Genomic DNA, 25,909 nt, shown 5'->3' with positions numbered 1-25,909 from the left:
AAGGTAGTAACTTTATAGGTCTTCAGAACACAAATGAAGATATCTGAATGAAAATAATGAGGATATTTTAGTTAAATCTGAGAGCTCCTTAGTCCTTCATAGACAGTAAGATTCCTGACTATGAGAATACTTATGTGCACATAAAACAAAAATAACTTTATTCAACAGTTTCTTCCCTCAGTGTCAGTATAGGGCACGCGTTCACGTGTTGCGCCTCTGACATATAACCTTGGATGTGCCTGTTAAGTTTTTAAGAGAGGAAGTCAGAGAGGAAGTCGCGCAGGCATCCAGTGGGGTATATGTCACTGCACAGTGCTTGTGAACGCATGCCCTTTAATCACACTGAGGAGAAGAAACGGTGAATAAAAATGTTTGTTTTATGTGAAGACATTTGATCTGTTTTGAGGATGTTTTTTTTTTTTGCAATTTTTGTGGATTTGAGTCTGGATGAGGGAGCTCTAACATAAAATTAAAAATTGTAAAAATAGTTCTGAAGATGAACATGAGGATGAGTAATGAATACCATAACTTTTTAAAATGTCTTATTTAATAATTTTTTTGTTTCTAGAAGTATTTCCTTTTGGTCAATAACATGGCCCGTTATAGATTTATATTTCAATATAGGCAGTTTTTTTATTGTTTTATTTATTAATGATGTTTTTTATTTTATTATTTTTTACTTTTTTATTATTGAATTTTTTTTTCCAGTTTGTTGCCAAATTGTCTGGTGAGTGATAATGTTCATTGGAAACCCTGTATATATATCAGTTGATCCCAGTAGTCTTTGGTCAGGAGTCTCTCTCCTCTGGCTCAAATTACATTTTTTAGGGAGAGACACCCAAAAAATATGGACCTGGACTGGGAACGACTGAGATATTTATTTTTATATATTATTTTATTATACATTTTATTTTACCATGTGGAAGTGCAAGAGTTAATGCAAAAGCTGATATAAAAGTGTGGGAAGAGTATGTACACTATATGAAGGCTTAAACTTTGTTGTTTTTTTGTTTTGTTTTTTGCTTTATCTTTTTTTTTTTTTTTTTTTTACATGGAATTTAATTAGGGCCAGTGTAAATGTTACAATAAGAGCTATGACACTGCAGAACCAAATTATGTTCAGCTTTCTCTGGATCAAGTTATGTTTAGCTAAAGGACTATGGTGGTGTGGTTGGCTCACAATCCTCTGCTTCTTCTATTATGGTTGGAGCCGCTGGAGTTTTTAGCCAAATCCAGCACTGAACTGGGAGAGATTCTGGAAGTTGTCCTTTGTCAAATGTTAGATCTTTCTTATAATTTTCTGGAACATAATTAAAATTAAATTGTTAAAAAGAAAAAGAAAATTTAAGAACACAAGATTGTCGTCTGACACTAGCAGGGTTTCCATCAGCCTGTGTTGATGCACCTTTTTAAGTATCACATGAGAAAGTTTAAATAAGAATCCTTTAATTCACAAAATGTTTTATGCACACTTGAGGTCATTTTGGATTCGTCAGAAAAAGGGTTCATGATGGAAATGCATTTGTCAAATGAACTTTGATGTAGCGAACATTTCTCAATGATACCTCCCTTGTTTACAGTTGGTTACGAGGTTACCAATAATACAGTTCAGCTGCTCGACCAACTTGATGGAAATGATTTGCTCATAATTCACAATTATAATTACAAAATATATATTTAGTGAACTTTAAAAAGATGTGCTTCACATTAGCATGGAAACTCAGCTCATGACAGATTCATTTGACTGATAAAAATCCTCAAAGTCTATTCATTACCTTAAACCAGGCATGGACACGGAGTGCATGCAGCTTACTCCGAGACCAGGGGTTAGTTTGCAGACAACCGCTGATGAAATCACAGCATTCTGTGTAGAAAAAAAAGGAAGATGTACATTTAATTATTACCTTAAAGTTATACATGCTTTTTTCACTGACATTCAAATTGTCCTACACAACCATCTTTAGCTGAAGTGGAGATCTCACCTTCTGACCTTCCAAACTGGTAAAAAGTTTTGTTTTTTATCCTGCGGAGGTCAGGGTTTTCTGGAAATTTTTTATACATTAGCAAAAACTGAAGAATCCCAAGTGACCACACTGTCGCTGAATCACCGAAGTAATAGCCACCCCTTTTAAACTCAGGAGGGATAAACTGCTCTGTGCCTGAAAGAAAGAGATGTTGTTTCCATTAGCACAAAATCTAAATTTCCTTTCGAAAATGTAAATAATTTTATAGATCAGGGGTGCTCAAACCCAGTCCTGGAGGATCTGTGTCCTGCAGAGTTTAGCTCCAACCCCACTAAGACAAAACTGAACAAGCTAATCAAGTTCTTACTAAGTCAGGTGTGTTGAAGCAAGTTGGAGCTAAACTCTGTAGGCCACCGGCCCTCTAGGACTGAGCTTTGGCACTCCTGGTATAGATTAACAACATCAGATGTTCCAAGAGCCTCATCACAAGAGCTCCTTAGAGCTTTGAGGGATTTACATACCCAAATAGGTTGTGTAATAGTCCTTAGTAAGGTGAACACTACAACCAAAGTCAGTCAGTTTAACTTCAAAGGTTTGCGGGTTCATCAGCAAGTTGTCAGGCTTGATGTCACGGTGAAGCACTCCGCGTGAGTGGCATGTTTCAGCTGCAATTGTTGTGTGGAACATGATTTTCCTTAACACGTCCTCTGGGATCCTGCCTCGGTGGTCTCTTAAAAAATCACCTACACTCACACAGGGTATGGGCCGCTCTAGGACCATAAAGTAGCGCCCAGCCTCCACCTTCCAATCCAGAAGCTGAACGAGTTCTTTAACCTCGGGGCCTTTAGTGGCAAGAAAGTGCAGAGCGATCTCCGCTGGAAGTAGCTGGTTCAAATCATCCTAAAAGAAAGACAGTCGTTAAGATCATTTGATAGAAAAGTTATTTCCTGTTAAAACTGCTAGCACCTTTAATATGACATGTTTAAAATAGAAACAGTTAATCAGAGCAAAGAGCACAGACTACTTACTACATGGAAGAGTCGCTTAGGCCTGAAAACTGCAATTTTTACTGCCACCTGAAGGCCATCTTTTAAACGGGTTCCTGCGAAAACGCTTCCATAGCCTCCTTTGCCCAGCTCAGCACCGATTTCATAGTGCTCTGAGTTGATCTCTGTGAAAAGAGAAAGAAGAGAAGTTTATCAAATGTGTGAATTAGTGACAGTGCTACCTTCAACTAAAACTACCATCAACTAAAACTACCCCTGCTCCATCAGGGGTCACAACAACAGAATTAACCCCATCATATAAAACCTTTTTTTAATTTTGTCTTCCCTATATATATGATTATGGTTTTTATGATTTAGATATATATTTCCATCTCAGTTATCAGCTATCCCTGAACAAAATGTGTATTAAAGCCAGGTTAAAGCATAAAAGTCATTAAAACACTATTAAAATATGCATGTGTGTTGGATGACTGGGGTGTCATGATAGTAAACTTACCAATGATGTTTGTGTCTTTATCCTTCTTTTTTGGCTGAGGTGGAACAGCGCCCTTTGTCTGACAGGTTGCATCTTTACCAACATCTTTACAGCCGAGCTTAGCAGAGACCACTTCTGGAGGGTCATCATGACTACAGCCAAGCTTAGCAGAGACCACAATTTGAGGGTCATCATGACTACAGCCAGGCTTAGCAGAGACCACATTTAAAGGTTCATTAGGACTACAGCCGGGCTTAGCAGATACCACATTTGGAGGGTCATCATGACTACAGCCGGGCTTAGCAGAGACCACTTTTGAAGGGTCATCATGACTACAGCCAGGCTTAGCAGAGACCACAATTTGAGGGTCATCATGACTACAGCCAGGCTTAGCAGAGACCACATTTAAAGGGTCATTAGGACTACAGCCGGGCTTAGCAGAGACCACATTTGGAGGGTCATCATGATTATAACCGGGCTTAGCAGACTTGCAGGCGTGTTCTTCACTGTGAACACTGTCAGGCTCTACCAGTGATTGTTCTTCACCGGGAACAGTGACAGGCTCTACCAGTGATGGTTCTTCGCTCTGACCATCAACAGGTTCCTCCAGTGACGGTTGGTCAGTCGGAACCTTGATCTGTTCTTCCAGGTGCAAAGATGATTCTTCACACGAGTCACCGATTTCTCGACCTAAAGGAAGAAACAATATGAAACAAAAGATTTTAGTTTTGCTTGAATAATATTTATTCAGTGTTTATTATTGACATGATCAAATGCTTTCAATTATTAAGTGACTTTTAAGGTCATTTCTTTCTACTTTTAGTTGTTGATAACCCTAGGCTTGGCAAAACAACTAAAAACTATGTGAAAAGGTTTCATGTTTTCCACTACAAAAACCCTTAAAACAATAAATATCACCATTTGTTATCCATTAAAACCACTGCATTGTGTTTTAGGACATATTCCTGAAGGATTTAGTGGTTTAGGACTAAAAACTACAAGTAGAGACAAGGGATCTCACAGGGGTGTCAAACTCAAATCACATTGAGGGTTTTAATATTTTATTTGTTAATTTTATATGGCAGTAAACAATATTTCTGTTCAATTTCTCAACCCCCTATTAAGATGTATTGGGTGAAATCTTTGAGCTCCTTCATCCTCCATAGAGAGCAAGGGTCCAGACTCATTCAAAGGCCAGAAAGGTACCAAAAAACATCCAATTTATACTATAATATACCAGCACTGAAGAGAATAAAGTGTTGGATAAACTTGTTTACACAAAAGTATTCTTGTAGCTTGGTAATTTACCGACTGAACAACTGTAGGCATTTGGTCTGTTTGAGGATGTTTTTTTGCTATTTTTGTTTACTTTAAGCAAGTCAGGAACCTTGCTGTATATGCAGGATGAGAGAGCTCTCAGAAACGTCTTCATTTGTGTTCAAAAGATGAAAGAAGGTCTCAGGGGTTTGGAGTGACGTGAGGGTGAGTAATTAATAACAGAATTTACATTTTTGGGTGAACAAACCCTTCCATCTTGAAGCAGAGAAAATGATTTTGTCTTTATGGATTACGAATGCATATTGGAAAAACTTTATACAAATCAAAAATAATTTACTCAGTTTTGTCTTGTTTCTAGTCTAAATATCAAAACAGGAAATCAAGAAGTATTTTCCTGACAAGTAAAAATATTGTTTTGTTTTCAGAAATATGTCAAAATTAACTGAGTTTTCCTTAAAACAAGCTAAATAATCTGCCAGAGGGGAAGTCAAATGTATTTCAAAGCATTATTTTGCTTTCTCCATTGGCAGATAATTTAGCTTTTTAAGGGAAAAAACAACTTAAATTTTGACGTATTATATATTTCTGAAAACCAGACAATATTCTTGCTTGTCTAGAAAAAAAGACTCTTGATTTAAGAATTTTGAGATATCTGGACTAGAAACAAGACAAGAGCCATTATTTTATATTATTATGCACCATAATAGACACATTTGTGTGACATATGTTTGACACCACATGTGATTAAAGCAGAGCAGTTTTCATTAGGCCTGTATTATTATTCACTTAATAAATATTTTTACATTAAGGTAAAATAAATGAAGAGTCCTACACAGACTCCAGTATCCAAAATGAGCTACATGTTCTTAAAACACACAACATTATTTACCATCACGTTTGGCCACAGGGTGTACTGTGACCAATCCTTTTTGACGGTCGAAGCTTTCATCTTGACCTGAGACGGTGGAATAGGTGTTTCTTTCTCTCAGGAAGAGAGCAATTACTCCGAGTACGGTAAATAACATTATGGATTAATTTCCGTATACTTAAATATGAGAAATGTTAAATAAACCTACAATAAATACTTAAATTTACTGTAAGTAAACTTTGTACAACTCACTAGTTGCCTATCAAGTGAGAGCAATGGCGAATTGTGGATTGTAAGGGTGTGTCTCGCAAGAATTGGAATGCGTTCCAACGTTCTACTGATACGTGATTGGTCAGTTTTGCGCTGTGTATTTTTAATCTTCTCCGAGTTGAAAAATACACTAGTTAGCGGTTGTTTATTTCCTTCACGGGTGTTTTTGGAGCAAAATAAACGGATTTTTCAGGAAATCTTTGTTTGACTCGTAAATATTCTCTGTTTGATTAATCATGACTGGTCGTTTGGTGAACTCGAGATTCGTTTTGTAATCAGGGTCGATTTAAATACATTTTACAATCTTAAAGGTAAGATCTGGCTTGGCATTTATTTTGTAACGTTACTTCAAATGTAAGTTATTGGCGATAAGCGCTTGTATACACAACACGAGATATTATAGTGTATATCTTTTAAAATCAGCAGTTCTGCCTTATCAAACTCCATCTAGACTGCAAATACAGAAGTAATGTGATGCTGAGATTAATAAAATGGCGGCGTGTCTTACTGATTCCTGTTTGGCTTTATAAATTTCTGGTTTAGTAGAATTTGTTCTGTTATTTGACAACAAAGAGAAGAAATATACGTTTAATGTTCAAAATTAAATATAGACACTCTTATGTTTCACATTAATTTGTTAAAGAATGACAAATATTTTATTTATTAACAGTATTATGAAAATAACTATTAATGAAAAGTCTGAATTATGTAAACATTATATCTGTGTGGTTTCGGTCAGTGTCCTGGATTCAGTCTGTGTCCTAGACTATCAGTTTCTCATGTTGGATTTTGAGAAATCTAGTGTCTATCTCTGCACATATCTGAGTGTCTGTAAATCATTATAATAATATTAAACATGGTTGTTCTTGGTTTAATAGGATGCAGAGGAAATATACACAGTGAATGTGATGCGACTGAGAGCAGAACACACCTCCAAGCACCACAAGTATGTAGAGAGCAGATAATTGCATGTTTGTTGAGAATTGTTTCTGAATATTCATTACAGGAATCATGATGTGAATTAAAGACATGGATTTATTTTAATATGATCTCAGATGTTCACATTAAAAAAAAGAGGTTTACAAACAGTATCCAGCATAAATGAGTATAGTGTGTCCCCTTCTGCACTGCAAAAAATTACTAACACTTTAATTAAAAGGTTAACATTTAAAGTAGTTAAAGAGTATGCTCATAACATTTTTAGGATGATAAAATCATATATTTAATTTCAGTGAGATATTTACATACAGTTAGTTCTTTCATCCGTCCTACCTTTAGTTTCTAAACCATATTTTGGCGTATTTCTGTCTTTAATCCACTGCAAAGTGTGAATGCGAGAGAATACATATATTCAAATGCACATGCATGGCTGAGATCGCATCATGTCTGCATTCAGACTCTGTTGGGCCTGAGTTAAAGAGAAGCTAACAGTAAGACAGAAAACACTCAAAGACTGGAATAATTATGCAAAAAAACAAATTCACTTTAAAGATTAATTTAGACAGAAAACAGTCATTGTAAATTGAAAAATAAATTGGCAATTCACCTGTTTTTATTGTATTTTTGACCTAATAAACGCAGCCTTACGGTGAGCAAAAAATTGTTTATTGTTTTCCCTCAGAAACATTAAACAAAATATGAATGTTTCCAAACTTTTGACCAGCAGTGTAACATGTAAACCATTATCTTATTTATATCATTCATTCATATATGCAAGGAAAGGAATGCATGGAGTTACTCTCTCCGGGCTTTATAGCAACAGGTGACACATTAAAAATGTACCTAAAAAAATGAATGGTTCAATCTCTGACTTCTGGAGTTTAAAACACAGACAGAGAATATACACTCACCGGCCACTTTATTAGGTACACCTTACCAGTACCGGTTTAAACCTTCTTTTGCCTTCAGAACTGTTGTAATTATTTATGGCATACATTCAACAAGGTACTGAAAATATTCCTCAGAGATTTTAATCCATAACGACATGATAGCATCACGCAGTTGCTGCAGAATTGTCGTCTACACATCCATGATGATAATCGCCTATTCCACCACTTCCCAAAAATGCTTTATTGGATTGAGATCTGGTGACTGTGGAGGCCCTTTGAGTACAGTGAAGTTGTTGTCATGTTCAAGAAACCAATCTGAGATGATTCATGCTTTATGACATGCTGCATTATTCTGCTGGAAGTGGCCATCAGAAGATTCATCACACTGTGGTCTTAAATGCATGGACATTGTCAGCAATAATTCTCAGTGAGGCTGTGGCGTTGACACATGCTCAGTTAGTACTAATGGGCCCAAAGTGTGCCAAGAAAAATATTCCCCAATCCAAAACACCACCAGTAGCCTGAACCGTTGATACAGGGCTGGATGGATCCATGCTTTCATTTTGTTGACCTCAACCATCCGAATGTCGCTGCAGAAATCAAGACTCAGAGCAGTCAACATTTTTCCAATCTTCTATTGACCAATTTTGGTGAGCCTGTGCAAATTGTATCCTCAGTTTCTTGTTCTTAGCTGACAGGAGTGACACCTTGTGTGGTCTTCTGCTGCTGTAGCCCATCTGCCACAAGCTTGGATGTGTTGTGTATTCAGAGATGCTCTTGTGCAGACCTTGGTTGTAACGAGTGGTTATTTGAGTTACTGTTGCCTTTCTATCAGCTCTAATCAGTCTGGCCATTCCCCTCTGACCTCTGGCGTCAAGGCATTTGTGCCAACAGAACTTACTTCAGAACTTACTTACAGTCACTTAAATCACCTTTGTTCCCCATTTTGATGCCCGGTTTGAACTGCAGCAGATCGTCTTGACCATGTCTACATGCCTAAATGTATTAAGTTGCTGCCATGTGATTGGCTGATTAGAAATGTGCGTTAATGAGCAGTTGGACAGGTGTACCTAATAAAGTGGCCGGTCCCTGCATATCATCTAATAAGAATTCAAGCATGTTTTATAAATGTTACACAATTCCTCATAAATCTTTATTGTACATGCTTCATTTTTATCTTTATCATTCAGAAGTTTAACAACCTAATTATTGTGTAATTCAGTTAGGATGCACTGGAGTATTTTTATGCACAATCTTTGAAAGTTATAAATGTTTCTAATTAAATAATGAGCATGTGTATTGCAGAGATTTTATTAACACTTTTATTAACCCGTTTACATAAGAGTATGCTCACAATATATACAGGATATTAAAACACTACACTCAAATTCAACTAGGTATTGCAAATACAATTACACCCCCTACTAATCTAATCTAAATTTCTTATTTTGGATGCATGGACTCCATGAATTTCCCTGTTAATTAAAATTTTATTAGATTTTTTCTCTTCACACATTCAGTGGGGTGCACTCATTCATTATATTATTTTATTAAAATAGTTCTAGTTTTGCTAATAAAACAGATTTGCAGAAGGATCTATATTTATATAATCAATATAAAACAGTCATTCATTGTTAATCAGCAGTCTGAGATGTTTTAACCGTTTGTTTATTTCTGATGCTGGGATTCTTATGATGTTTGACTCAAATGAGCTGTTTAAAGTTTCTCTCTTTGTTGTGTTTTTTAGCAGACTCGAGCGTATGGAGAACATTAGAAACTGGACACATACGCCACATCCACAGTGGACATCTTCAGTGATTTTCATCGCTTGTGTTTATTTTCAGAGGAAATTCAGGTATCTTAGAGTGTATTCTTGATAAACAATAAGGCATTTCACTTTATTAACACTCCTGATAACACTGACTGTGGCTAATAAAATGAGTTCACACATCATATCAAAAATCAGATTTCTTTGTATTTCCATTGCTATGAATGAACTTTAAGTAGATTTACATTTAGCAGACGCTTTTATCCAAAGCATGAAGATAACAAAAGCACTTTAGATCACCAGAAAACAGCAAGATGTAGAAGCAGAGACAAGTCTTAGTTATTTTAGCTGTGTGTGTATTTTTATTATCTTGAAATAAACAAAGAAGCAGGACAAACAGATAGTAAAAGAATACATTAGGGAGTGCTTTTGTTGGAGTGTCAAAGTTATTTGATGTGTTTTCAAGGCTTGTGACTAAGGGTGCTTTCACACCTACACTTTTGTTTCAGAACGTGTCTCGTTTGCCCAGTTAGCGCGGTTCGTTTGGCATATGTGAACAGGGCAATCGCGCTCTGTTCCGCGCCAAAGTAATCACTCCGAGATCGCTTGAATGAGGTGGTCTCGGCTCGATTGTAACGAACCCTGGAGCGGTTCAATTGCAATGAGAAAGCGATCCGATCCGAGCGCGGTTATATCACAGTGTTTTATGGATATGTAATAGGCATAGGGCTATATGAAGAGATAATGAGTATGGCGGGAAGTTTCGCGAGTCTCCGGATGCCCGCAAACGAGTGATGATCTCCTGGTAATCTCGCGTCTCCCTCCCGGTCCTCAAATAGGCATCGTCGCGCACCCTTCTCACCCCTCCCCACCGCATCTCTCCTCAAACACATCGCGCACCCTGTCAATCACCACCAAACCACCACCTCTCCTGACAGCTGAGCGGGACGCTGCAAAATAAACCCCGACACTCTGACCAATGTAAGGAGAGTTTACTCGCACGTGACTTGTTTTAGCTCTTTTGGTGCGATTAGAAACTTTGCAATGTGAAAGCGAACCGCACCAAGAGCAAAGAGCAACAATGTAACATTTGTAATCTCTGTTTTGGAACAATTGAATCGATTCACAGGTGTGAAAGCACCCTAAGATTTCAAGTGAAGTTAGCCACTTTAACAAAGAATGTTATTCTACAGTTGATTATTTAATTCCTGAACTTCAATACTTCACAGAACACAATAAAGTGCTGTTTATTTCAGTTTTATCATTGTTTTCATCCGTGCTTTAATATATTTAATAATTAATAATTTTAATATAATAATTTGTAGGTAATTTTGTATATTTTATGCAGATGCATTCAACTACAAAAATCAAAGTAAAATGATGATTTTTTTCCCAAACAGTGTTCCTACAGTTATCTTGTGAAATTATGTTTATACCGCAATATAGAAATAGCAGAAAAACTCAATATTGACTTGTCTGTTTTTTCCAGTATCATGCAGCCTTACCAGAGTCTCAGCTAGAGTTAGGCAAGTCATTCCAGCAGGACGGCACATTAAAAGTAAAAGTTCTCGCAATTGATTTCGTACACTTTTAAGCCACAAGCCTGAAATAGTGTTTCAGGTAAAGGGGTGCAAATAGTGGATAGCTAATGCTTTACAATCATTGGGCCTCATTGAATAAACATGCACACAATTTTATTCATGAAATATACATTTAAAATAGAGGAATAAATCATGATTAATCAAAAACTTTCATACTAATATTTATTCTAAATGAACAAGAACTTTTACCACATATACGCAATAATCATCTATGACTGGGGCCTTATAAGCATGTTTAAAGAACCCTACATATATTAATTATATACAGTATGTTATTTACAGGGAAAAGTAATATAGATCCGCTGACTGTTGACGGCCAATGTCTTTCAGAGGTTGTGCTAGTGGCAGACAAACAAAGATAATTTTGTATTAAATCACTCATTATTGCGACCCATTGTGATATTGATATGCACATTAACAATATTTATATTGCACATTACTTGTGAAAAGGCAAACATATGTCAGGGTAAATTTGATTGATCATGTCATGATCTCTTTAAGTGATGCCAAGCAGTAGCTATGTTTCCATTTAAAGATGTGATTTAGATTTATGTGCTAAACTGGAATATTACCTAAAGCACACTTGCAAATAAAGCACCGTTTCCATCAAATAAGTCGAACAGAACCAAACAGTCACTTCCTAAAAAACTGACATTTATATGGTAAATGTGTTTCCGACATAGTTTATGCACGTGTATGTCTTATCAGATAAAGTGTAGAGGAAATATACAGTTTTAACCCAAAAATGGCCCAGTCTGTCAGATGAAGAAGAGCTGGAGTCAGAGATTCAATTAAAAAAGAAAGCTTACTGAAAATAGTTTGCAGATTCATCAGCAGAAGCCAGCTTTAACACTGACAAAGAGTTTGTAGGCCACTCTGCTTACAATCACAAAACAACAACAATTGTACTCTCACATTTAACTTGATTGGTTAAAACACAGATAAACTTTAAAAAGTTTCCATTTGTGTGTGTGTGTGTGTGTGTGTGTGTGTGTGTGTGTGTGTGTGTGTGTGTGTGTGTGTGTGTGTGTGAGCGCGCGCATGCGTGCGTGCGTGTGTGTGTGTTTGTGTAATTCTAAACAATATCTTCCAATGATTATGTCACATACAAGTCAGAATGCCACTAGGATATTCAGAGCTGACCTCAGACCTGTAATACTAATCCACAAACGAATAGAACACAGACAGACACACACACACTTGACACAATTTTAAAAGATTTAACGCATAAAATGTAAAATAACTCAGGAAACTCAGTTGTTTCCAATCCTTCAAGAGTCCAGGTCCACTCAAGAGATCTCCATGATCTTTGACCTAGCTTGGTAGATCCTGAAGAAACAAATTGTTTGGCATACAGGAAAAGCAATCACACACATACTATTCCAGTAGTACTCTGAAAAGCGATGACACTAAGGTCATCATATAATCTAGATCCTTAAACATTCAACTTTACTCATAATCATAAAGACATGAGAAATTATATGTGTTACTCTATCCTGAAGTGGACATCCATCAGAAAACCCACACCTTCAATTTTATCCTACTCCGTTGAACACACAAGTGTTTTTAATGCTCATTTTCCAAATGTATGAACACCTTAAATGATTTTCCAAAATGCAAATAAATAGTCGGATGGACACAGTAACTCAGTCTCACTGCAGCTCATTATATTATCACAGAATTTAAGTGAAGTTTCACATACTAATTTCGAGAGGAGCATGTGATATGATTGACTGCAGCTGGCCACCCATCTACATTCATTAGTTAGCCAATCAGATCTATCCTAACTCACTAAAAGTAGTCTAGCTAGATCTACTCCCTTATCTTCGTTTTGTGAAGAAAAACCCCATCCACCCCTTCTCCTCCTTTCCTTCTTTACCACCCGGGAGCTCTCGAGAACCACCTGATCTCGTACTCCCCTCACCTACTCTATGGACCTGGCAGGAGCCCTGGGCTCAACTATCTCTGAGCTCACAGTTCTCTACCGGGACAGCATGACAAACCTGCTAACAGTTGTCAAACAATATCTAGGTGTAAATTCGTGAATCGTCATTCTGCGCTCATAGACACCATTCAGAATGATTTTCAGAAAAGTGTTTCGCACTTATCTTTATAATCATTGTGTTAGTGGTGTGAATGGTCCTTTAATCAAACTACACAAAATATCTTGATTAATAGCATGAAGGAATAACTTTTTGTTTAAAAATGTGACTTTATTGTAAATTTTGTGCAAAATCATAATTTTCATCAGCTGTGAGGATTGTCGCACTAGGCTGATGTCTGTTTTTGTCTGTGTTCAGCTCAGCACCACCTTCAGGATGGACAGTTTCCAGTGGCACCACCTAGAGGAACGGACCTCGCCACCTATATATACAGGTTTGACATTCTCATCCACAATGAAATCATCTTTATCAACAAACATATTAAATCACTAGCCAATAAATGATGTCCTCCAACCATATGCCACATTAGCAAAACATTAAACTACAGAGGGTGGTACATGAGAACTGCATTAAAGCAAATATTAAAGGGTTGACCTAAAATGAAGAGTGTGTCATTATTAATCAGTGTTGTTCAAAATCCCTTAAGACCTTATTATGTCTTCAGAACACAAATCAAGATATTTTTAGTGAAATCTCAGAACTCTTTCATCTTCCATAGACAAAGTTCATAACTGCCTCAACTTGTCAGAAAAATACCAAAAATCATCCTCAAAACAGACCATGTGTGTCTTCAGTGGTTCAATCAGAATTTTATGAAGCTTAAGAAAACACTATTCTTTAATTATTCTATAAAAGAATACGTTTATGCTATTATTATTCAACAGTTTCTTCCCTCAGTGTCAGTATAGGGCGCACATTCATGTGTTGTGCTTTTAGCGTAATACCAGGGTTTCTGCGGAGTCTTAAAAAGTCTAAAATTTAAAAAGCGAAATTTTAGGCCTTAAAAAGCCTTAAATTCGCTGTTCTAGATCTTAAATATTTTGCACAGGTCTTATTTTTCCGATTTCCGTGTAACCCTTCTTCTAATGCTCATTTTAGATGTTTTTTTGGTGTTGTAGTTTTTTATTTTACTAGTCCAATTGTAATTTGCGGTATTACAACTACAAATAAGACCAGCATGCAGTAGCCTCAGTGCACGCAGCGAATGTGACATCATTGCTGTGTTTGCAGAGGTTCGCTTTGGGTGCGCGTGTATGATTTTGGCTGGCGGAGCCCATGAAATGTTTGGAGACTCAGTTCAAGCGGCGCCGCGTTTCATTTGAGTTCAGTATGAAAGACTTTGAAGAGATTTTGTCTAAAACAGGTACAACTGTACAGACATCTTAACGATCCGTCCATGCGTGATCATAGGGAGAACCAGATGACCAATAATTCTTGGCTAGAAATTGCAACAGCAGTAGGAAAGGAGGAAAGTTTTTGTAAAAGTTTGGAAAAACCTGAGGGATAAGTTTGTTTAAAAAAAAGAGACCATGCAAAAGTGGCACAGTAGGTAGTGCTGTCGCCTCGCAGCAAGAAGGTCGCTGGTTCGAACCTCGGCTCAGTTGGCATTTCTGTGTGGAGTTTGCATGTTCTCCCTGCCTTCGCGTGGGTTTCCTCCAGGTGCTCCGGTTTCCCCCACAGTCCAAAGACATGCGGTACAGTTGAATTGGGTAGGCTAAATTGTCCCTAGTGTATGAGTGTGTGTGTGGATGTTTCTCAGAGATGGGTTGCGGCTGGAAGGGCATCCGCTGCGTAAAAACTTGCTGGATAAGTTGGTGGTTCATTCCGCTGTGGCGACCCCGGATTAATAAAGGGACTAAGCCGACAAAAAAAAAATAATGGATGAATGTTTTTCCACCATTCATATGTTTTACACTGATGTTTAGGCCTATATTACAATTTTGAGTTTAAAACAATTTACAAGTTACAAACTAAAATTAAGTAACAAATTATGTCTTTGATACAGTTGAAGTCAGAATTATTAGCCCCCACTTTGAAATTTTTGTTCTTTTTTTATATTCCCTAAATGATGTTTAACCGAGCAAGGGAATTTTCACAGTATGTGATAATATTTTTTACTTCTGGAGAAGGTCTTACTTGTTTTATTTGGGCTAGAATAAAAGCAGTTATTAATAAAAAAACATTTCATGTCAATATTATTAGCCCCCTTAAGCAATATAGTCTACAGAACAAACCATCGTTATACAATAACTTGCCTAATTACCATGTTAACTGTATCTGGAAAGAAATATATGAAATCAGTTTACAATATATTGATGCCCAATTTCAAGGCTTTATTGGTGATAATGGTCAGTAATGTTGGACCATTATTGCATTTTTAGCTTATAAGTAGAGGACAGAATCTAGCCAGACTGTAATGTGTGAATTGTTGAGTGGGCAAAATAAAATATATATTAAAAAGTCAGTATTTTTAGTAAGTGTACTTTTTTGCTTTTATTCTTGCTGTAATAAAAATATATATAATTGTAGAACAACCCAAGTTCTGTTGCCATTTAATATTTAACTTTAATAGGTAGAACTGTCCGAGATATTAACAAAAGCAAGTGATGCATCTTTTAGATTAAATAAAATTAGATTTGAAAAAATCTTGAATGGTTATAAAAATCTTTATTATAAATAATAAAAATAATAAAAAATAATTGATAAATAAATGAAATTAATGATATGACCTACTTCCAGAAACTTTCCACTTCTCTGTTTATCCGTCTGATTTTACTGTCTGTTTCTTTTGACCGCCCCCTGTCATTTAAAAGAATATCTCAATGGTGAACTTGTTAAGTAGAAAAGCCTCTTCAGTTTAGTGAGGTGCGTGATGTGGTGCCAGGCGAAAGTATAAATCAGCCTTAAGATGTTTTTTTTTTTTTTTTTTCTGTAGTTCAATGGTGCATCTAACCTGTATTTAGTACTGTTTAATTTGAATACATTTATTTTAACACTAATTTTGTGATTTTTTTTTCCATTTTCTCTTTGTGCAGGCGTGTTTTTGATATTGCGATATAGGTCTTAAATTTAATACTTAATGGTCTTAAAAAGGTCTTAAAAAGTCTTATATTTGACATTATGATATCTGCAGAAACCCTGCATATATATATATATATATATATATATATGTGTGTGTGTGTGTGTGTGTGTGTGTGTGTGTGTGTGTACAGTTGAAGTCAGAATTATTAGCCCCCTGTTTATTTTTTTTTTCCCAATATCTGTTTAACAGATTTTTTTCCAACAGATTTCTAAATGCAATAGTTTTTATAACTTATCTCCAAGAACTGATTTATTTGGTCTTTGTCATGACAGTTGTGACAGTAATATTTTACTAGATATTTTTTAAGACACTTCCGAGTATTTTTACAGTACAATTCAATAAAACGTTTTTGGGTTTTTTTACGTGAAAGAACTGATAAAGTTAGTGATCGCTTTAACAACAAATGACATCAATATATCTATTTTCTCTTTTAAAGCTTTTTTAATTCCTATTTATCCATATACAAAGCTGCTGCTTTATGTAAGATAAAATGGTGAGGATATTAAAGATCTTAGTGAAGAAGTTTATTTAGCACAGCACTTTTACAGTAAATGGCAGTACCTATGGTTGGCATGAACTTTATGGAATATATATGATTTGGGCAGTTTTCATTGACCTTTGAATGTTCCAAACAATTAATGAAAGAAATACATTTTATTAATATTTACTGATTAATGTTCTCTCAGATGTTAAAGGGAACCTTCTCTGTGGCATCATGCACAACATTTAAAAAAAAATTTTTGGTAACCAAAAGTATTGCTCAGATAGCCAGAACCAAAAAGAGTTTATTAAATTGAGTAAAGAGTATTTCATAGCTTCTCTCCCGGAGAATATATGTTATCTATACTGAACACTTATCCGGGTTCGGATTTGTGTTATCTTGCAGACATTTCCAGCTAAATCCAAGATATAGCTTTTAAAAAACACTGTTATCATGTTCTTTCACATCACTGTTACGCTAACAGTATAGTCTGACTGTCTCTGTACTTTTATCTGTCTTTAACTGTGTTTACATTTTAGCTTCAGCAATTTCCAGGTAGTCTATCCAGAATCATAATTATATATGTGTAATTTAAATGCAGACTGTATAACTACATATTAAACATTACATATTATCATCCTTGATTCTCCAGCCTTAATCTTTACTAGCCGAATGAAGAGTCACTTTAAGATTGCAGAAATAATGACTTTTTTTTTAAATAAACCAAATGTATTACAAAGATATTGCACCCAAACCATCACTGATCCACCCCCATGCTTCACTCTTCACAACTCTCTCGGATGTGGGAAATACAAAGGTGCACTCATCAGAGATCAGATACAGGGATGGGCAAAAATACATTGAAATGAATTTTTAAAACAAAATACATAAATTTTAAGTGTATTAAAATAAACTACAAAATACAGCAGCCACAAATGTATCAAAATAAAATACAGTATATTGGCTTTTGAAAATACTGAGAAATACTTTTACAAGGAAGCATGAAATTTCTTCGTAAACCTTTCTTCAATCGGTCTATTTGGATCAGTCCCTTCACCGTTTAACTGACTGTTTAATAGCAACAGCGTTTCTCTGAGCAAGTTTTAAGTCAGATTCTCTGCTAACTCATTCATCTCTACTCCTGTACATGAGTAGGCATTCAAGGACCTTTGTTTCTTTCATTTTAGTATACATTTTGTATAAATTTCATACAGTAAGTCCTTTCTTAAAGATGTTCTCTTTAATCACTGTAAAAACCATGTAATGCAGATAATGTGTTGGAATAACCAGAAGTACTATATCTCTTCATTGTGTTTCCATCCATTGCCTGGCCAGTAAAATTGACACCATCTCTCAACAATTATATTTTAAAAGGATGATATATGAAGAGGTTATTTACATTTTTGTTCACATATTTTTTTTTTCTTGATGACTGATATTATATTACATTTAATTTCTTAAAGATGCTGATGCTGAATTCTACAATGCTGCTATGATTATAAATGACTGGTTTTGGCATTGTGTAGTACACTATTTTCAATGATTGTTGACTTGCTCCCAAAATACCCATGCCTTTTCTTTATATGTGTTGCCTAATTTCCATCAATACTGCAAGCATTTGATCAACTTCAATATTAATCAATTTTCTAGTCTGATTTCAAGCCTTGGCAAATATTTTTATGATGTCATTTTATGATGGACTTCTTACAAAATATTTTATACTATTTTAAAATACAAAAATACAGGACACTAAAGTATTTTGATACAAAATATTAAGCCATTTTCATAAGCCCCATAAAATACAATTGACAAAATGGTATTTTGTTTTTGAAATACATATTTGAAATACTTGTCTCTTAAATACTGCCCATCCCTGAGCAGATACATGTTTCACATTGTCCATAGCCCAAAATTTTCGCTGCTGGGACCATTGAAACCAATGTTTGACAATGAGTGACAAAAGGTTTGGCTATGGCAACCTGGCCATGTATACTGACACATGTCATGATTTTGCCAAGTACAATGCAATCCTGGATTGACATCTATGTTGATCCTGGAACATCATTTTTGTTTGAATATGTAATCCACCTGTTCCCTACCCCTAAACCAAACCATAACTCTAAATTATTTCTAAAATCAGATGGGAATAATAGTTGGATAACAATAATGTAGAAGTGGATTCACCTAACCGTAAGCCTAAATTCAGTTTAAACTGTAAACGTATCCCTTAATTCTGATTGTCTGATTGGAAGGTTGTTCCAGGATCAACATAGATGTTAATCCAGGAACATGTCCTACGTGGTGAAACCATGTTGGCGTATACTGACCCTGTGGAGCTCCCATCGAACGAAACAAGAGAGTGTAATCAATAATAAATAATAAAAATGATAATCTGACCAATGATAAGCACTAGGGCCACAGCAGAATAGATAAAGGATATTTGTTTTACTCAAAAAAGAAAAACTGTCAGATAACATTTTAGGTCATTTCCAGGTAGGTCTATCTATTCTGAAATGCATGAAGAGCTTACGTATAACTTCTGGGCAGGCTTTATATCACGCTATATTAAGCTCCTCAACATATTGCTTCATCAGCCGTAAGGTCTTGAACATCCAACTGAAGATTTGCTAAAGACTCTGAAAAGCAAGAGTTGTCAGAATGGCAGACTGTCAGCAATATCCTTTTCTCAGCCCAGTAAGTAAAGTTTTATATTAATATTTGGGTCTTAAATGAGAATAATATTATGGTGTATAGATATTGATGATGACAATTGAAGAGTTCAATGCAAAAACCTCTAAATGACATCTGAAATTTTCTTCTAAAATGAGCATTTTTCTCAGCCTCCTGAACTTTTTGTTCAGTTATTTCACGTTAAAGACAATCCAAAGAACCTATTCATTGCCATAAAAGTCGATTGACTGAACATACTGTACACACAGGAGCTTGCAAAAATACTAATTTTAAAAGAAAATTTCAGATGACATTTAGAAGTTTTTGCATCTGAATTTAATTAAAATAAAAATGACTATACAGTATATTTTATAAGATAAAGTATAATTAAGATTATATATTATAAGAATATATATTTTGTTTTAAGATTAAAATATATTTACCACCTAAAGTTGGTGCCAGCTACACTGTAAAACCCAAAAAGTTAAGGTATCTCAAACGATTTGAGGAAAACGATTTCAACAAACCATTTGTGTTAAAAAACTAATCCTAATGAGTACTGTGAACTTAATCCATTTGAGTAAACAAAGGAATTTGAGCGCAAACCAAACCAACTGTATAAGCTTAATAAATTAAGGCAACTCAAACCGTTTAAGGAAACCGATTGCTACACTGTAAAAAATGCAGGGTTCCACACAATTCATTCATATTGTCCAAACACAAATCGATTAGGTTAACTTAACACTTTTTACTAATTTATGTGGATTGAACATAAAAAAATTAAGTTGTCCCAATGAAATCTTAAGAATTGTGTTGTTTCACCTCATTTTATTAAAAGTTAAAAGTAGTTTGAACAAGTAAAAATTTTTTTTTTTTGAGTGTTCAAAGCATTTGAGTTAAAAAAAACTAATATATGATTACTGTGAACTTACTCTATTTAAGTTGAAGTAATGAGGTATTTAATTAACTCAATACCTTCAACAGAGTTCAAAACTCTTTTCAAATGAGTAGAATTAACTTTCAGTCAATTTTGAGTTCACTACACTCATTTCATTTGATAAAGTTGACTGTTGGGTTTTACAGTCTATGTACCGCAGCTAGATTAAGGGAAATTAGAGATCATTTTTTTTGGTCCACCAAATATTAAAGTGAAGTTTGCCACATTTATTACTCTTTTAGAAATACATGTTAAAACTGTAAAAAAAAAAAAAAAAAAAAAAGGACTTTAAAAAGGACTCAACCTTTAGTTTTAACCATCAGATACCCTGAAGTCTGTAGTTTTAACAACATAGAACCATTTAGAAATGGTTGTACATCTTTATTACTCCATGACTGGATTACATCACTTATCTATATGTTTAGATCCGTCAGCAACAATATTGCTTGCAGCTAGGTCAAAATATTGTATAGTCAATACAATCTCACAGCAATTCATAACTTTTGATTTAATGGCTAAATCGTATTCATTTATGTAATCTCATTCATACAGTTTAATATGATGTGCTCATCCCCTCAATGAGGGGTATGGTTAGGGGTGGCGTTTTTTAGCCATGCCTTCTTTAAAAAAAAAAAAAAGTGCTTAATGTGCTTGTGTTTATATGCACTGTACAAATAAGTAATTGTTTGAATTTGGCAAGAAATGACTGTTTCATTTATGCAACTTCAAAAACGCTTTTTTTAAAATCTATACACACATACTGAACATACTATGCATGCATTTGTGTGTGTGCAGACATTTAGAGTTGTCCTATCTAATCAGAAATGAATTAATTTTCTTATTCCATGCTTATCTTCAACAAAGAGCATCCCATTCATTGGTCCACTACTAGGAGGCCTGCAGGAAGGGAAGACTCTTATCATAATTGGACGGGTTTTGCCTAATGCTGACAAGTGAGAAACATTTCTCTGAAAAGACAACCTTATTTTATTTTAGTTGTTTGACTTATTGTCAAAGAAATATGACCCTGTTCTGTGTTCTGCAGATTTACTGTGGACCTCCAGCATGCTACTGGGTGCGGGACTGATATCGCTCTGCACTTTAAACCACATTTTGATGATGGACCTACACATATTGTGTTCAACACCTTTGAGAAAGGTAACTGGGGGCCAGAAGAAAAGTCTACCTGTCCTTTTGTGAAAGGCCAACCGTTCACCCTTGAGATCCATGTTACCAAGGAGGCATACAAGGTATTCTGACTTTACAAGAAGTAGTTAAGAATAAGAGGAATCATTTCTGTGGTATTTTTCAAATTTAGCAATTTGTCTGACAGAGTTTGACTTCTGATTGAATAATTTTTCATGTAATGTTTCACTTAATAAAAGACTTTGAAAATTGTAAAGATTGTGACAATTCACTCAGAATCAGCTGTCCATGTCAGTTATTGTGCAAACTTGATAATATATCATGCAAATCTGTAACTTTTTGATTTAGTGACTAATTCATTTGAATCTGTATGATCTCATTCATTCATTTTAAAACAATTTGCTCATCCCCCAATGATGCTTGAGTTTAGGGGTGTGGTTTGGTGCACGCCTCTTTTTTTAAATCATACATTTTCAGTTTGAATTTGTACGAATTAGCTAAAATGTCAAAATATAAAGTAGTTACATTTCCTAATGAGATCAGGGTGGTAAGAACTTTAAATCTGCTGTGAACAGGAAATTAATTGTTAAAAGATCTGAACTTATTTTTTAAAAAAAAGGAATGAATAAAATAAAATAAGTTTACCAGCAAAACAGTTAACTTCATTATCATGACCAAAACAATTACCCCTTGAATTTTTTTCTTCTTTTTAAATATTTCCCATATGACGTTTAACAAAGCATGAAATTTTCACAGTATGTCTGATAATATTTTTTCTTCTGGAGAAAGCCTTATTTGTTTTATTTTTTTTCTTGAAAAAAAACAGTTATTATATTTAAAAATAATTTTAAGGTCAAAATTATTAGTCCCTTAAGCTACATTTTTGTTCGATAGTCTACAGAACAAACATTATACAATATTATACATTATCATTACACTATAACTTAATTGCCTAGTTACCCTAACCTAGTTAACCTAATTAATCTAGTTAAGCCTTTAAATGTCACTTTAAGCTGTATAGAAGTGTCTTAAAAAATATCTAGTCAAATAATATTTACTGTCATCATGGCAAAGATAAAATAAATCAGTTATTAGAAATGAGTTATTATTTTGTTTATAAACGTGTTGAAAAAAATCTTCTCTCTTAAACAGAAATTAGAGGAAAAAATAAACAGGGGGGCAAATAATTCAGGGGGCTAATAATTCTGACTTCAACTGTATATCATTGATCAAACAATGATATCCAAGCCTGACATCCCGAGGAAACATAAGTATTTTATGCTTTGTCAGTTTATTGACTAATTTGTACTGCAGTCAGATGAAACTGTATCATTTTAAAAAGGGGGCATGGCACCCAACCCAACCCCTAAACTCAACTACCATTGGGGGATCAGCAAATCATACTAAATTGTACAAATGAGATCATACGAATTCATACCAATTAGCCTCTAAATCAAAAAGTTATGAATTGCCGTGAAATAGTGTTGGATGTCCATACAAATGATGAAGAACAATGATTAATATTTTTCTGTTTTACTTATTATGTAATGTCTCTTTATAGGTAAGTGTGAATGGGCAACACTTAGCAGACTATAAACACCGTATTTCATTCACTCTGGTGGACACCATCTTAGTGCACCAAATGGTGGAGCTGGATTTCATTGCTTACCAGAAACCTGTGGTAAGAACAACATACTAGTATACCACAATTTAATGCAATTGACCGGCCATTCATACTATATATTTTGTATTTGTGATTAATTTTTCAAAAATCCTTTCACTGCATTCAGACCGTCCCATATAAAACCCTGATCAGTGATGGAATGAAGTCTGGCAAAGACATTGTTATTCATGGAGTTCCTAATGCTGACTCAAAAAGGTGAGAGGAAATGTATTCTTTCTAGAATGTGGGTGTGAATGAGAGCGTGTGTATGTTTCCCAGCACTGGGGGATTGCATGAGTGTACTCTCAGGGCTGGGTGTGTGGTGGGAAGGGCATTTGCCAAAGTTATTGTTTATTCCACTGTGGAGACTCTTGATAAAGAAAAGAGTGAGTGAATGAGTGAGTGATTGATTTTTGATACGCAAGAGAATACATACAAATGTGCATTACTTGTAAACATGGAAAAGCTTACCAATATTTTAAGACTGTAACATTATTTAATTAAATAAGGTTATTATAAATATACTTTTTCTATAATAATGTTGGGAAAAAAGTCTGTTAAAATGTATTTTTATGTAAGTTGAGATGAGAGAAAGATCATGTGATTTAACTAAAAAATTGAGGCTTTAAAACAGAAATGTGTTCAACACGTATAATAATACTGGATGTTATCTTTATATTAGAATGTTTTCAGAATGGTGATGCAGAAAAAAATGAATGTATTTTTATTTTAAAATATATTCAAATAGAAAATGGCTATTTTTTGTACACAATATTACAGTTTTTATTGTATTTTGAACAAATAAATGAATCCATGGGAAGCACAAGAGTTGCCTTTCAAACATATTTTTATAATAATAAAAATCTTGTGTTTCTATCTTCATTAGGATAGAGTTTAATCTGCGCCACAGATTTGGGAGTGCATTTCACTACCAATGCCGTTTCGATGAGAACGCTGTTGTGCGAAATACCCATGAGAATGGGAGTTGGGGGCCAGAAGAAAGAGATGGAGCTGTGCCTTTTATCCCAGGCCAGTTCTTTCAGGTATACACATCCTCAGGGCGCCTATAACTTTTTTATTCAAATAGAAACTTCAAATCAAATATATATTTATCATACAAATCTGCCTGATATGGTGAAAGAGATCAAATTAACATTTATTAATTGATGTCAGTGTTATTTATTCAGCATTTTGTGGGTAACTGTTTTTTTAAGAGTTTGGGAAATGAAGACGAAAACCACATCTAACTGTAATTATTTTGTGTATACAGGTCAAAATCTCCTGCAACAGAGATCATTTTGATGTGTTTGTGAATGGCGAGCAAATACACACATACAAGCACCGCTTCACTAAACTGGAGGAAATCGACGTCTTTGAAGTTTATGGGCAGCTGGAGCTGTTTTATGTGCATGTGTAACTGATCCAGGTTGATATGAAGTGCACATTCAAAACGTCCACAAAGTTCATTTCATATGATTCAAGAAAAATCTGGTGGTCAATATCTGTTGATAATACAATATCTATTTCTTCATACATCTACTCTTTTACACTTCTCTGGATATATCTATCTGCATTTAAATCAAGGTAGAAGTAGAATGTTTGAAATTTGTGTGAAATAATGTGTACGCTTTCATTTCTAATTTAACCTGAGTGTGTGATTGGTTCTATGTGACTTTTATTATCCATGTATATTTGTTTCTTTTGAATCGGGGAATTAAGGGAAAGGTGCAAAAGTGTCTTTAGAGCCTGATTCTGTAGCCATAATGTCTGAGCTCTGCATCAGGACAATCACATAAATCAAAAATAATGATATTTGAGGATTTTTTTTTACCTGAATCATATTATGTTGAGACTGAAAATCATATTGTTTATTGATCATATTCTAATATTCTCTGTATACTTATATGCAATAAAATTAAACCAAAAAAATTACATACGTAGTGGTGTGACTTTTTTTAAGCACAGGTTTATATTTCGTCAGCTTATACCAAATGCAAGGTTTCTGGGAAGAAACATAAAATCTAGCAAGCATACAGCATGGGTGAGCTTGTTATATCAGTTTGTATGGTTGTTATCAGGGACTAACATGAACCATTTAGAATCAAGTAATCCAAAGATCTTTACAAAAAAACTAAATAAAATTTCAGGCCATGTAAGAAGACTTATTTGTTGACTATCAGTTATTATTATAACTTTATTTTATTTTTCATACATTAATTTTCCTTTAGCCACAGCAGAATGAAACTTATCCAGAATATATTTTACACAGAGAATGCCCTTTCACTTTGCTTCACACTCATACACTACGGCCAGTTTGGTTTATTCAATTCACTTTTGCTGCATGTCTTTGGACTGTGGGGGAAAACCGGAGCACCCGAAGGAAACCCACACCAACACAGGAAGAACATGCAAACTCCACACAGAAATTCCAACGGACCCAGCCGGGACTCAAACCAGTGACTTTCTTGCTGTGAGGCTATCGTGCTGAGCCACTGGGATGCCCTTTACATTTTAAATCCAGGCTAAACAATTACATTTAATTGCTTTGTTAATGGAAATGGGGGTATGATTATTGAAACTGAACGTTTTACTGTGAAAACCAAGGTCAGGTGAGTATCATTGCGATGCTTAATTAGGATATATGAAGAAACATTCATTAGTATAATTAGTATATACAGTGGTCAGCATAAATGAGTACACCCCATATTGAAAATGAATATTTTTTTATCCATTTCTTAGTGAATAAAGGTCATATATTTTGGTGCATTTAAACAAAACTGTTTTATTAAACAGACATATTGAATTAAAATATCAAAACATTATAAAAAATATTATATAAAATTAAAATATTTTAGTCATTAAACATCTTTAGAGATAGAAAGAGATATCTTTAGAGATAAAGCATTTGACCAATTTAACAAAAGTGA

At 34.7% G+C, this 25,909-nt stretch overlaps 3 protein-coding genes across 13 annotated transcripts in view; 1 reads left to right on the top strand and 2 right to left on the bottom strand.

Annotated features, from left to right (window-relative positions):
• or40a1 (odorant receptor, family 40, subfamily A, member 1) overlaps window positions 1-25,909 on the bottom strand; it is a 617,996-nt gene that overhangs the window by 327,304 nt on the left and 264,783 nt on the right. The window lies entirely within an intron of this gene.
• Window positions 423-6,007, bottom strand: pimr135 (Pim proto-oncogene, serine/threonine kinase, related 135). The gene is made up of 7 exons (XM_073923874.1): window positions 5,614-6,007; window positions 3,468-4,136; window positions 2,993-3,135; window positions 2,486-2,864; window positions 1,983-2,159; window positions 1,776-1,864; window positions 423-1,300 (listed from the first exon to the last, which is right to left on the bottom strand). Exons 1-7 carry the CDS (start codon window positions 5,747-5,749, stop codon window positions 1,280-1,282), a joined length of 1,614 nt encoding a protein of 537 aa, XP_073779975.1. The 5' UTR covers window positions 5,750-6,007; the 3' UTR covers window positions 423-1,279.
• Window positions 4,470-24,914, top strand: lgals9l5 (lectin, galactoside-binding, soluble, 9 (galectin 9)-like 5). Of its 10 annotated transcripts, none has more exons than XM_073922643.1 (11): window positions 5,656-5,738; window positions 6,741-6,808; window positions 9,442-9,546; window positions 13,361-13,436; window positions 19,161-19,260; window positions 21,038-21,126; window positions 21,219-21,423; window positions 22,881-23,000; window positions 23,110-23,198; window positions 23,869-24,025; window positions 24,253-24,914. In XM_073922643.1, exons 5-11 carry the CDS (start codon window positions 19,225-19,227, stop codon window positions 24,397-24,399), a joined length of 843 nt encoding a protein of 280 aa, XP_073778744.1. In that variant the 5' UTR covers window positions 5,656-5,738; window positions 6,741-6,808; window positions 9,442-9,546; window positions 13,361-13,436; window positions 19,161-19,224; the 3' UTR covers window positions 24,400-24,914.

The sequence above is a fragment of the Danio rerio genome, chromosome 15 (assembly GCF_049306965.1).
Source record: "Danio rerio strain Tuebingen ecotype United States chromosome 15, GRCz12tu, whole genome shotgun sequence".
NCBI classification, from domain to species: Eukaryota; Metazoa; Chordata; class Actinopteri; order Cypriniformes; family Danionidae; genus Danio; species Danio rerio.
Note: the sequence above shows the minus strand (reverse complement) of the source record. Positions and strands in the feature narration are given on the sequence as shown.

Coding starts and splice junctions, on each gene's coding strand:
- lgals9l5 (XM_073922643.1), top strand. CDS start 19,225: ATGGCAGACTGTCAGCAATATCCTTTTCTCAGCCCA. Junction 19,261..21,037: donor AATATCCTTTTCTCAGCCCA/GTAAGTAAAGTT, acceptor TCTTCAACAAAG/AGCATCCCATTCATTGGTCC. Junction 23,001..23,109: donor TTGCTTACCAGAAACCTGTG/GTAAGAACAACA, acceptor CACTGCATTCAG/ACCGTCCCATATAAAACCCT.
- pimr135 (XM_073923874.1), bottom strand. CDS start 5,749: ATGTTATTTACCGTACTCGGAGTAATTGCTCTCTTCCTGAGAGAAAGA. Junction 4,137..5,613: donor CCCTGTGGCCAAACGTGATG/GTAAATAATGTT, acceptor TTCTTCCTTTAG/GTCGAGAAATCGGTGACTCG. Junction 1,301..1,775: donor GTGTCCATGCCTGGTTTAAG/GTAATGAATAGA, acceptor ATTATGTTCCAG/AAAATTATAAGAAAGATCTA.